The 13030-nt window shown below is 35.8% G+C and overlaps 1 protein-coding gene across 2 annotated transcripts; it reads right to left on the bottom strand.

Moving 5' to 3' along the window:
- Window positions 1-426: 426 nt before the first annotated feature.
- Window positions 427-9201, bottom strand: LOC132626280 (4-diphosphocytidyl-2-C-methyl-D-erythritol kinase, chloroplastic/chromoplastic). 2 transcript variants are annotated; one of them, XM_060341095.1, is made up of 12 exons: window positions 8669-9201; window positions 7742-7837; window positions 7569-7637; window positions 7264-7368; window positions 7119-7175; window positions 6839-7039; window positions 4824-4916; window positions 4637-4736; window positions 3217-3316; window positions 2076-2161; window positions 964-1059; window positions 427-778 (listed from the first exon to the last, which is right to left on the bottom strand). In XM_060341095.1, the coding sequence occupies exons 1-12, from the start codon at window positions 8882-8884 to the stop codon at window positions 774-776; spliced, it is 1224 nt and encodes a 407-aa protein (XP_060197078.1). In that variant the 5' UTR covers window positions 8885-9201; the 3' UTR covers window positions 427-773. The 2 variants fall into 2 exon arrangements, with proteins under 2 accessions (XP_060197078.1, XP_060197077.1); XM_060341094.1 differs by lacking the exon at window positions 427-778 and having other exon boundaries at window positions 788-1059.
- Window positions 9202-13030: the final 3829 nt, after the last annotated feature.

Here is a 13030-nt window from a genome sequence, read left to right as displayed (position 1 = left end):
GCTTGCGACCTATGAGATAGTCCACTCTCAAAATGACAGGACTTGGGTATTCCTTTTTATTTTCTTGTTCTCAATATTTCTCTTTTCATATTATCTTTACCACCTGTCTTCTTTTTATTATTGATAAATAAAATACCATCTCCATTTTGGTACTAGATTGGAACTATTTTTTCTTCAAAAGAAACTGAAATTTGCAACTTTGGAAAATAGAAGAGAAGCAAGAGTCATAAGGACAACGTCTTTAGTTTTCCAAGCAAAACTATTATGCAGGGTTTCTACCTGTCAATATTAGAGGTAGCAAACTCAACCTATTTTTAGTAACCTGTCCAACCCCGCCAAATTTAATGAACTGGATTGTGACTTATTTGGTAACTTGATCCGACGAGTTGAAGTCAAAATGATTCATCAAACTATTGAGTCAAAATGGGTCAAAATAGTGTAACCCGATGGTTTAATATGCTGTCAAATCTAAGCATACAAAGCATACAAAATCAAGTTTGGAGATTGAGGATTATGTAAATTTGAAAGAACGTGGCTAATAATTGAAAAGAAATACATTACCTTTCACTTCTTTTTTTCCAAAAAGCAAAATAGAAAGAAGGGAGGTTGGCTCATATTCCGCGGTTGGACTTAAACCCTTTCTTTGACCCATCTTGACCCAAGCAAACTTTAGCTAGGTAGGATCATGACGTGTTTATCGATTTGACCAGTTTTGATCCAACTCACCCATTTGCCCCCTTTACCTATCATCTAGTCTAGCTTGACAGAGCATATTAACCTGTAGTGAGTGAGATCCTTTTTTAGCAACATGAAATTGATTGACTGAATTTTATTTTTATTTTTTGAATAGTGCATCCAAAGAAAAAGGATGAGGTTACAGGAATAGTCCTCATTGGACATTACATTTACAACTGCAAACTTATCCTATTGCTTCAATCTATAGGCTCTGAGCCTAAGACTTACCAAAAGATGTGGAGAACTCAGGTTGATCACCACAATTGCTACCTGAAACAGGTTCCACATACCACTGATTTGCTGGTCGAGTGATGAAACTAGCTTCTGCAAAATTCATAATGACTTGTATATCAGAGAGAGCACAACTACACAGTGATACACAATAAGCACAAACGATTGGGTAGTACAAATTCATCAACAATCCAAAGCAAGAATCGTGCTTCTTCACTATCGCGTAACTAGGATATGGTCGCAGCAAGAACAGTGAAATCTTAACAGAGGCGATGGGTGCTGGATTTTAGAATGACAACATCAAGTGATAATAATTGGGTTCTAAGTGTACATATTTAATGAATTTCTTAACACAAATGTACTATTTGAGCAAAAGCTACTGGGTCAGCCGAACCCGTATCCGGACTTCTAGCTCCACCCCTGCTTATGGAGAGTGACTGCTGATTAAGCGATGGACAATTCGGGTTTTAATTTCACATGTAGTCGCTAAACTTTACCCACTATGACCGTAAACTCGCAAAACTGTTTTTCTGTCACATTAAAAGTAACTTTACCTATTATAATAGTAACACCATAAAACTATATTTTGTCACATTCAAGTAACTGAACTACGTGTGAATTACTCAGCAAATACAGATGATATCCCAAAATTTTATGAGCGCAACAAATTGCTTACCGCTTTCAATAAATTGAACTATTTAAATGTCATGTATGTATTCCTATTAAGAAAGATCAGGAAAGAGATCGCAATCCACTCCGAAACTCTAACTGCCACCCTAGTTCATCCTATCCTACTTAAGAGCCCAGCTTAATCTTTTTTCTTTGTGGATAACCGAGGGGCCAGCTGGAGCACGGTTTGAACTCAGTGGACAATGGGCCCGCCCCTCTACCCTTCGCTTATCCTACTTAAGAGCCTAGCTTAATCATTTTTCTTTGTGAAACACCGAGGGCCAGCTAGGGCACGGTTTGAACACGGTGGATAGTTAACCCTTTCTTCTACCCTTTTGCCTATCCTACTTGAGAGTTAATCTAAATGAGTTAGAATACTAGAATGTAGACTAACTAGATGCAGATTGCATTATCATGTAGTCGCGTTGTTTGTTATTTACCTGACAAGAAGACATCCTTGTATTCTTCATCGTCGTAGACAAATTGTGGTGGGTCTGGAGAGCCAACCCCTACTATAGTGCTTCCACTGCATTTCAGTTTTGTAATTAGTAACAGTCTCAAACTAAGGATAAAGTGCAGGAATAAGACGACATTAAGTATCTGTCCTGTCAGAGACAACAAGGAGATAAATCTCTTCGGCCATGAGCTACAGCTTGCAGGAGCATGGCTATTTGACAAATTATACAACTAAAATTAGAGACTAGGCATTACAATCAAGAAAAGAATCTGAAAACGTGTTAACATATTTTGCTTATGTAGTGATTTTTTCATACTACCTTAGATATTAGGATTACAATATAAGTTGGTGGACCGAAATAAAAAGTTAAGTTAGTGCAAACGTTCAAGAATGAAAATCATTTCCACTCAATCGCACATCACTAGAAACTTTAACCATTCAGCTTAACTGTTGAGTTCAGTAGTCGAAAAATGTTACATAAAGAAGTTCCCCTATACAGATCTCATAAAAGCCCCTTACAACTCGCTATGATGATAAAGTCTACAAGTTATGACTTTATATTTCTATCAGAGCTAGTAATGGTTGGTGTATTTGTTGGTTCAGGAACCATAACGACGAATGCAAATAACTTCTTCCATGTGAGATCTAACTCCAACAATGGCTAACACTGTTAATTTCATTTCTTCATATTGCCCAACATGTCTAATCCACATTGACTCACTCATCTGCTTGAAAACCTTTAAGTACAAGCTAAAAGGATTAGAGCTAATAGCATGTGGCCTATCTTCTGGGAAGCCTAAATTTTTTTTAAAAAAAAGTGCTTATTTTAGAAAGTTGAGGTGTCACTTCTGAGTAATAGCAGAAGCTATTATTCAGAACTAAGAATAGTGGCTTTTCCCTAGATGCACTTTTGGAACATTGGCCAAGCACAAAATACTGCTCTAATATTGGCAGTAGTGCTTTTCAAATTGAATTAGCCAAACACAAACCGCTAATCTCCAAAAGTACTTTTTCGAGAAGTACTTTTCAAAATAAGCAGATTATGGAAGCTTGGCCAAATAGGCTATAGGACAATCTAGAAAAGAGAGATCAAGAATATGAGCCAGGCTAAGGAAAAAGAATACCTTCCAGACATGAAGACTGCATCATATTGTCCTCGGCCTGCAGCAATTACTCGCTGTTTTAACCTTTTAAGAGATGGAAGAACTTCAAAGGCGGGAGGTTCTGCAAGAAATATTACCAATGTCAAATGAGCGTAATTCTGAGCAAAAAAAAAATCTTCAAAGTGCAAGATCCACGCTGCTGATTTCCCAATGGATCCATATTTAAATACTACATTCGACTAATACTGATTCCCAAATCACATATGCAGACTCAATGACTTAGGATGGAAAATAACCTATACTTTCAAAAAGGTGAGCATGAAAAGAAAGAACTGGTAAAAAGAAGAGCAGTCTATTTTATTTTTTTCTGAAAATAAGAGCAGTCTATTTTATGTGTTTGATTTTAGCAGTCTAGTTTTGAATCTAGTCTACCTAGCTAGCTGAAACAATCACTTGCTGCAACAAAACAGGACAAGGAAACACTAAAAAATAATCCTCCATTTTCTTATTAAAAAAAAAAAACTAATCCTCTATTTACTTCGCACAACATAAAACTGAAACTGGTAATTCACAAGCAGACTCCTAGAAAAGGATATGAAATATGTTTCACTAATGTGTTTGAAAGTAATCAACCATTATAAGGAGAAAAGTTTTCAGATTCACGTTGCATGATTGCAATCAATAAGCGAAGTTCTCATTTGAAAGTAATCAACCATTATAAGGAGAAAAGTTTTCAGATTCACGTTGCATGATTGCAATCAATAAAGCGAAGTTCTCATTTTTCAGAGACTACAAGAGGAAAGAAGCTACAGTAGAGAGAGAAAGATTAGTCCTTTCCTCAGTGAAACCAGGGAATGAAGAGAGTGCGCTTTCAAAGTTGCATTTCTAAGTAGGCGTTTGGCCATAGATTCCACGTATTTTTTACTTTATTTGGAATTTATAAAGTTGGGATTGAAGATAGAGTTGTGTTTGGTTATACTTTTTATAAGGGGAGAAAGAGAGCACTTTATTTGGAATTTATGATGGAGTTGGAAAACAGGTTTTGAGCACTTCTCCAAATTTGGAACCCAACTCCAAGTTGGATTTGGAAGTTTCATAACCAAACACTGATTTTTTTTTTAAAAAAAGTGAAAAATTATTCCAAAAGAAAGTGAATATTTTTCATGGCTAAACGGCTTACTGATGACTGATCAGCCCCAAGACGATGCAGTTGGAAGGAATTGGTATTGGCATTTATTCATTAGCATAGCCAACCTACACGCCTGAGGGGGACTAAGCAACTATAAGAAAGTTTTCCTATTTGTCGAGCAAGGCCATTAGGAAAGTTACTTCAGTGCACATGAATTTAGAAATACAAACACACACACAGAGATATATGTGTCTCTGTGTATTTTGATAAGGTATTGAACAAATGTTGAGGTGTCTAATCTTCATTTCGTACCTAAATCATTGACACACACATCTTGAGATATTCCACTAGTTGATATCTTCTCCAGCAAGCTCAAGGGATCAACCTTACTAGACAGATCCAACTGAAAACGCTGTCAAACCAAATTTCTCTTAGACTTTGATAACCAAGATCATATAGATTCATCCTAAACTTGTTCACTAACTTCAATTTGTACCACCTTGTAAACTTCAGCAGTAGAGCATTCCTGTTGAGGCTTTATGAGAACCATTGGAATGTCAAATGGTATGGGCGATGGGATATCTTGAACAACCTGAACAAACAAATGCATAGTTCCATAATTTGAATTTATACGGGACAAGATGAGATGTAATAACATTATAGCAATTTACAAGCCATTTCTCATGCATTGACCACTGCTTCAGCTCACATGCATCCTTTTTTTTACTCCCTTCGGATAAAAAAAAGTGTCCACTTATTAAATCAAGAAACAATTAACCTTATCTTTCCAGATTTGCCCCTATTAAGTGTTATGTGATCAAATCCCAATGCCTATTTAATTAGAGGTAGTTTAGTCAATTTACATATTTTTTTTCTTGAAGTGAGTAGTTTCTTAAAGGGTGTGTAAATGGCTAAGTGGACTCTTTTTTTGATCCGGAGGGAGTATATACCAAAAAACTTGTAACTATGGAAGGCCTCGAAAAGAAGCTAAAGATAGAAACTCAGTTCGGCAAAGAGTTCGAGAATTCTTTCCTCACCATCATTTTGCAAAATTTCAATTTTCCATCCAATTTGAATTTGTGGTTTCCATGTGGAATCTCAGGTCATTAATGGTCAAATCTACAACCTATTGAGTGACTATCACACTACTCATTAACAGTTATTATATGACATAAGCTATATCTCCTTTTTGCATGCTGGTTTTCTTAATTTTGAGAAGCACAAGATGATTTGACCCTACTTGTCTGAATAAATTATACTTGTAGCTCTCCTATCACAAAATAAACATGCTTATGAAGTCGAAATTATACTTCTCATGTGAAAGGAAGGAGTGGAGAAAGGTGCGAAATTTAATATTAATACATTTAATTTGTGACATTAAAGTGTGGATACAACCTAAGTTGCAAGTAAACCAAGATGCTAGTCACTTCTCATAGAACCTTTTTGTCAATGATAATGAATTTGAAATTTTGCAAAAGGGTTTAAGCAGAACAAGTGGTCTTAATTTAAAATCTTGCTAACCATACAGGCTAGTAAGAGTCAGATGACCTCATCTACCCTTTATAGTTTTTTGACAAGCCTTGAAAATCAGCTTATTTTGAAAAGTGTTTTTTTTTCAGAAGTGCTTTTCAAAAAAGTACTTATTTTTGGTGAGAAGCAGTTTGTATATGACTAATCAATTTGAAAAGCACTTCTGAGCAGCAATTAGTGTTTGGTCAAGCTTTTAAAAAGTGCTACTAAGTGTATTTTTTTTATGACATGGGAACCCGCAGCCGCTACCCTTCGGGTGCGCATAGGGTAAACCCAGCCAGCTCCTGTGCAATAGCTCGCAAACCACACAGGAGAGATAACCCGCACTAGGCAAGCCCCGTGCGACGAGCTCGACCCAGAAGGCAAATCCCCTGCTGTTGTAGGCAGGGGGTTTCAAACCTGAGACCTCCATTATGAAAGCCCCATGCTCAACCAACTGAGCCACCCTTGCGGGTTCTTATAAGTGTATTTTCTCAAAGGTGCTTTTCAAAAAAGAACTTTTGGGGAGAATCTACTTTTTTCAGCTTCTCAAAAACAACTTCTGCTTCGACTCAAAAGCGCTTTTTCTTCTCCTAAAAGCTTGGCCAAACATGTCAGCTTCGAAAAGATGCATTTTTGGGGGGAAAAAAAATCCTTTTAGCCTAGGAAAAGCTTGGATAAACAGGCTATTAATCTACTCTCGCTACAGCTGAACTACCACTTTCCACCCAACTGATCAGAGACTGATTATCATTTATCAGCACTAGAGACCTATATTGCTCGGATTCTTTAAAAATGTCGACGGGTGCGTGTCTTATCCTCCATGAATGTGTCGATTCTCCAAAATTAGTGCATTTTTGGAGGATCCGACACGGGTGTGGCAGTATTTTTGGAGAATCCAAGCAACATAGCTAGAGACCGAATGAAATGCAAGGAAAACACAAGATCACATACATAACCGGAAGGAATATGACATTTGGAAGCAAGTGCTATGAAAAACCATACCTCACCCCTACCCGTACAGTAGGCTGCTCCATGAGAGAAAAAGAACGGAATGTCGGAACCAATCTCACCGGACCACTCTTGGAGCTCCTTTTCGGAGGCAATACAACCACTGAATTGATTTGCTGCCCACAGGGTTGTTGCAGCATTACTGCTCCCACCACCAAGACCAGCTCCAGTTGGCACCTTCTTATCAAGATGAATCTGGCCAGATAAATATGTAATAACGTTAAACCAGTTGCAATATATCCAAAAGCTATTCCAAACTGATTAAAGATTTTACCCAAAAGTGTTTGTCTGTTCCAGTTTTTTTCCTGTAAAGATTGAGGGCCTTTATAATCTGCAAAGAGAGTGGAAAAATCACGAATTTACCAATCAGTTCATTAGAATTTATCAGTACGAGGATAACCATATAGCTTCTTCCATACCAAATTTCTCTCGTCAAGTGGAACTCCAGCAACATTAGTAGATAAACGATCCTTTGACTTCGATGGTGACAACGAGAACTTTATTTTATCTCCTAGACTAATTACCTGAAGGAACAAAAGGGCTCATCATTTCATAACCTGTAACATACCTAATAATTCATTCTTCAAAAAATTTCATTAGTAAATTCCACATTAACAAGAACTTGCCATATAGAGTAACAAATAGCATAATTCCAATGGGATTCTTTCAAGCATTAAGATCTTCTGATTTGTCAGCAGATAAAAAAAGGAAGTTCAACACTTACATGAAAGAGAGATGCCAAATCATGATATCCGCCGTCCCTCTTGCCTGTTATTCTCAAGAAAACATTTATCTGCAGCACAAAAGGACAGCAGATTTGCCAAAAGAAAAGAAAGAGTTAAGGGTAAAATACACAAAGGAGTTTGATGCTAAAAGAATTTAACTTGATTAACTCACCTTACAAGGAGAAAAAAGAGTAAGTCTTGATAGCCCAGCCTCCCTATCCACTTCATCAGCTAATCTATTGAACTTCTCTTCAGGGTTATATGTTATCTAAGTACCCCCACAACAAAATTCAGTCAAAGCTCAAAACTTTTTACACAATTACAGCTCCATAAAAAAAAAAAATTCAAACTCAGCAGGGAATAAAATTCACAAAAAAGCCAAATTTTTTTATAAAGTCAAATCCAAACTATGACAATATACAGGATTATATGTTATCTAAACACCCCCACAACAAAATTTGGACAAAGCTCAAAACTTTCTACGCAATTACATCTCGACAGAAGAAAATCAAATTCAAACCCAGCATAGAATAAAATTCAGAAAAAAAAAACAACCTTTTTATAACTTATTAAACTTCTCCAGGGTTATATGTTATCTAAACACCCCCACAACAAAATTCAGACAAAGCTCAAAGCTTTTCACACAATTACAGCTCAAATGAAAAAATAAACAACAACAACACACCCACTATATTCCCACAAGTGGGGTCTGCGGAGGGTAAAGTTTACGCAAACCTTACCCCTACCTCACAGAGATAGAGAGGCTGTTTCCGGAAGACACTCGGCTCGAGTAACACATAACAAAATAAAAAAATAAACATGAAAATCAAATTCAAACCCAGCAGAGAATAAAATTTACAAAAAAACACCAAACTGTTTATACTTCTCTTCAGGGCTATAAGTTATCAAAACACCCCACAACCAAATTCAGACAAACCTCAAAACTTTTTACACAATAACAGCTCAAATGAAGAAAATAAAACAAGAAAAATATCAAATTCAAACTCAGCAGAGAATAAAATTCACAAAAAACAAACTTTTTTATCAAGTTAATGCCAACCTATGAAAAAAAAAGGGGGGGGGGGGGGGGGGGGGTTACCTCTACTTGTTTTCTGCTAGTTGTTGAATCTGAAGCCTTAACAATAACAAAATTGTTTCTACCAAGCTGAGAATTCTTGTGAAAATAAGATGAACCATGTGTCCTATTTGACCAAGATTGAGAAAAGTTGCTATTTTTAAAAGAACCAATGTGGGGTTTGACATTATTACAAGAACTATAAAACTGGTAACTACAAAGAATATTACAAGAAGACATGGCAAAAGTAGTTCCACTATGCTATTTTCTGCAGAAATTTAAGTGAAATAAAAACAAAATTTGAACAATATGATTCAATTCTTTAACCCCATTTTGAAAAATTCAATTTTTTTATTTTTTTTTTACTGTGGTGAGATGAACTAACTAAAGGGTATATGTATATCTTATTTTTTTGTGTATAGAAGTTACCAGTTTTTCACTTTTCAGGTAGGTAATAATAGGACAAGCATGGGGAAAAAAGGATTTCAAGAAATGTGTTTCATGTTTTTTTTTTCTTTATGGTCTTGTCTTATTCAATCTTGTCTACTGAAGAATTTGTAATATGGAAAGAAAGATTGATGCTCTTATGTATAGGGTTAATGGATTTTTTTTTTGTTTTTTAGAGAAAATGGAGTTGAAAGTAAAAGTCAACTGTTTGGTCAATTCACTATAGTCTTGTAAGTTTTTTTTTTCTTTTTAATATAGGGGTACGAAAATAGAAAATAGAGGAGGGGATTATAACGTGGAGATTGAACTCTCACTAACAAGGTGAAAGTTTAGGTAATCAACCAATTGAACTACTAGATCACTACTCTTGTAAGGTTAAATTTGAGTAGGTAATGAAGATGAAAGGAGATATATTCAGATAAATAATGTTTGATAGTTAGATTGATAAATGTTTGGCCAAACTTCTAAAAATCAGTTATTTAAAAAGTTTTTTTTTAAAAAAAAAAGATTTTTTTGTGAAAAATAGTTTGTGTGTGGTCAATAAATTTAAAAAGCACTTTTGAGCTGCAATTAATGTTTAACTAAACTTTTAAAAAGTGTATTTTCTTAAAAGTGTTTATGGAAAAAAACTATTTTTTTTAACGGAAAAGACTTATAAATACCCCTAACGTATGGGAAAAGACTCATAAATACCTTCATCCACCTTTGGGTCTAAAATACCCTTAAAGTTTGTTTTTGGATCAAATATACCCCTCAAACTAACGGATGAACTTAGGTCAGACTTGACACTTTTTAAAAGCCACGTGACATTTTCTGATTGGCCCACTTTTTTATTTCGAAATAATTAAAATCCACCTGTTTTTCTTAAATTAAACAATACTTACAATCTTTTCTCCCTAATTAGAAATTAGAATCTAGAGTTCTACTGCTCCCGTGAGTCTCTTCTTCTCCATTCAAGAGAATTTCCTTCTTCCACTTTTTTTTTCCTGCTTTTCTTTATCAAAATCCTCCATTAAAGTTTGCATAAAGATTTGTTATTTGTCCATCAGTGAACGTATTTTTTTTTGTGTTCGAATGTCAGAAAATTGGTGTCTTTTTGAAGCTTAGACCAGTCACGCAGATATGATTATAGATTGATTGCGGACCAATTGACAACCAAAAGTCTAATGAATGTTGGACTTAGTGTCCTCGTATTGGTGTAAGTAATAATTTTTGCCGAGAAACTTAGTAGTTTAACTTCTTTTTTTCGGATATATTCACTGAAATTATATATGAAAGTTTGAATATTATGTTTTTTTTGTAAGGTTTCCTCTGATGGACATTTGGGTGAAGTGGCTTAATGGGTATCGGAGATGAGAGATTAACGGATGAATTCACAAACAAAGGAGTTTGATTCTCCTTGCTTGATATATCAGATTCAAAAGAACATTTTAGGGAAGAAAAATCTTCATAATCTCCATTATCAAAGGCAGCATTGTTCCATAACTGAAAATCGGTTGGGTTAATCCCTTCTGGATATCGTAAAACACTGTAAGTGTTATTATATAGGAAATATTAGGGCTAGGTGTAATTACCCTAATGGGCCTTAAGCACCCCTTATGGGTGGACCCAAATTCCCTACATCTCCCACTCACACATAATGGGAGTGCTCATCTAATTTGAGAAACATTTTTTCAACTCATCTCCGCAATCATTCATACAGGGAAGTAGACCGTGCGACCAGCATACTATGAGAGCTAAGTGCTATATATCTGTTAGGAGTATATAGCCTCTCGTTGAGTGCAAACCTGCAAGTAGATCATAAAGTATGCAGTACCCTAGATCATATGAATCACATTTGATATAAACTCCAAAATCTCATATACCATTATTTCTTGTATTCACAATTGTAACTCATAAGCTATAATTGGTGCACCAGTGGATACAAATTAATGAGATTCCATCAATGATCTTCCTCTTCTCATGATCCTTTTAACATTAGGTTAACTGCTTTTCTAGATATACTCCGCCAGACCGAATCTGTATGCATGGTCTTTTGGAAGCACACTAAGATAGCTAACATTAAACTAAGTCTCAAGTATCTGATCCGAGTCACAAAGGGTACAAATCTTGAGCCACTATAAAGGCTCTGGGTCTCACACAACAATAAGTTGAGAATGGACTTATGTTAACCCAATTGGTCGACATTAGCACACATGGTATGAAACACATGCTACAACATTTTCTCCTTTCCTAGGGAGCGTATGTCTTTATCTCGTAAAGAATGCTGTACAGATGATATTTAGACACCATAAGTATCTAAATTTGAGTTCCTTATCCACTATATCATTTTTAACTCACATCTGGCTCAGTAAGTAGACTAGGTGAACGTTTTTCACCTTAACGACCTTATGTCATTATTTATGCGACGTTCATGATTTAAGTTGACAGCTCTCAAATTATCCATTTGATAATTTTTCTTAAAATTCAGTCTCATCTCCACTCATCACTAAGATAAAGAGGCGGTTACCTGTGTGAGAAGGCCAACCTCTTGTCTACCCGACATACTTAAAAAAAACAAATAAGCAACGAATGCACATGACATTCAACATGTAAAATATGTATGTATGTAAATCAACTTTATTGATAATTAAAGAACATCAGTCTTGTGAACATGAGGAAATTAAACAAAATGAAGTATCTTAGAATCTACGCAAGCCTTGAGATCTAGTGTGTCTCACAAATGCATCTCTAGACAAAGGCTTGGTTAATGGATCTGCTAACATATCTTTTGTAGACACATACTTCACGTTCACTACCTTGCGTTTAACCATGTCTCTCGCATAGTTATACTTGATATCTATGTGTTTGGTTTTGCAATGAAACTTAGGGTCCTTGGTAGAGGAAATTGCAGCCTCACTGTCACAGTAGACTAACACTGGTTCAGCATCTTCTGTGATATCCAATAAGTGTTCAAAGAACCTTTTCAACCAAACAACTTCTTGTGCTGCTGATACGAGAGCCACATATTCGGCTTCCATAGTAGATAGTGATATACATGATTGTTTCTTACTACTCCATGATATGGCGCCATCACTGAGTAAGAAAACATATCCTGATGTAGACTTCCTCTCGTCTAGATCTCCTCCATGATCAGCATCACTGTATCCAACTAATCGCAGATCTTTGTCGCCTTGGTAACAAAGTGCATAATCAGCAGTTCCCTTCAGATATCTCATGATTCTCTTTACTGCTTGCCAATGTGCTAAACTTGGGTCGGTTTGATATCTACTTAGCAAGCCAACTGCTTGACAGATATCAGGTCTGGTACACACCATAGCATATATTAGACTTCCGACTGCGCTCCTATAAGGAACTCGGCTCATTTTTTCTTTCTCTTCAGGAGTCTTAGGACACATTTGACTACCCAAGGCATGGCCTTTACTGATAGGAGTATCAACAGGGCTACTATTTTGCATATTGAATCGTTCAAGAACTTTTCTAATGTAATTCTCTTGAGAGAGATATAATAGTTTCTTTGGACGATCTCTTGAAATCTTAACTCCAAGAATATATGCAGCTTCACCCATATCTTTGATCTCAAATTGGGATGATAACCATGACTTTACCTCAGTAATGAACTCCTTATCATTTCTAGCTATAAGTATGTCATCTACATAAAATGTTAAAATCACAAACTTGTTTCTTGATCTTTTGGTATAAACGCAATGGTCTTCATCCATCATGGTAAAACCATTCGATACGACAACATTCTGAAAACGTATATACCACTGCCTTAAAGATTGTTTGAGGCCATAAATAGACTTCAAAAGTCTACAAACCTTTTGTTCGTGACCCTTTTCAATGAAACATTCAGGTTGTTCCATATAAATTTCTTCATTTAATTCTCCATTGAGAAAGGCAGCCTTTACATCCATTTGATGTAACTCAAGATCCAAG

The sequence above is a fragment of the Lycium barbarum genome, chromosome 2 (genome assembly GCF_019175385.1).
Source record: "Lycium barbarum isolate Lr01 chromosome 2, ASM1917538v2, whole genome shotgun sequence".
Lineage (NCBI taxonomy): Eukaryota > Viridiplantae > Streptophyta > Magnoliopsida > Solanales > Solanaceae > Lycium > Lycium barbarum.
Note: the sequence above shows the minus strand (reverse complement) of the source record. Positions and strands in the feature narration are given on the sequence as shown.

Coding starts and splice junctions, on each gene's coding strand:
- LOC132626280 (XM_060341094.1), bottom strand. CDS start 8,884: ATGTCTTCTTGTAATATTCTTTGTAGTTACCAGTTTTATAGTTCTTGT. Junction 7,040..7,118: donor GAACAGACAAACACTTTTGG/GTAAAATCTTTA, acceptor TTATCTGGCCAG/ATTCATCTTGATAAGAAGGT. Junction 4,917..6,838: donor ACTGTACGGGTAGGGGTGAG/GTATGGTTTTTC, acceptor TTGTTTGTTCAG/GTTGTTCAAGATATCCCATC.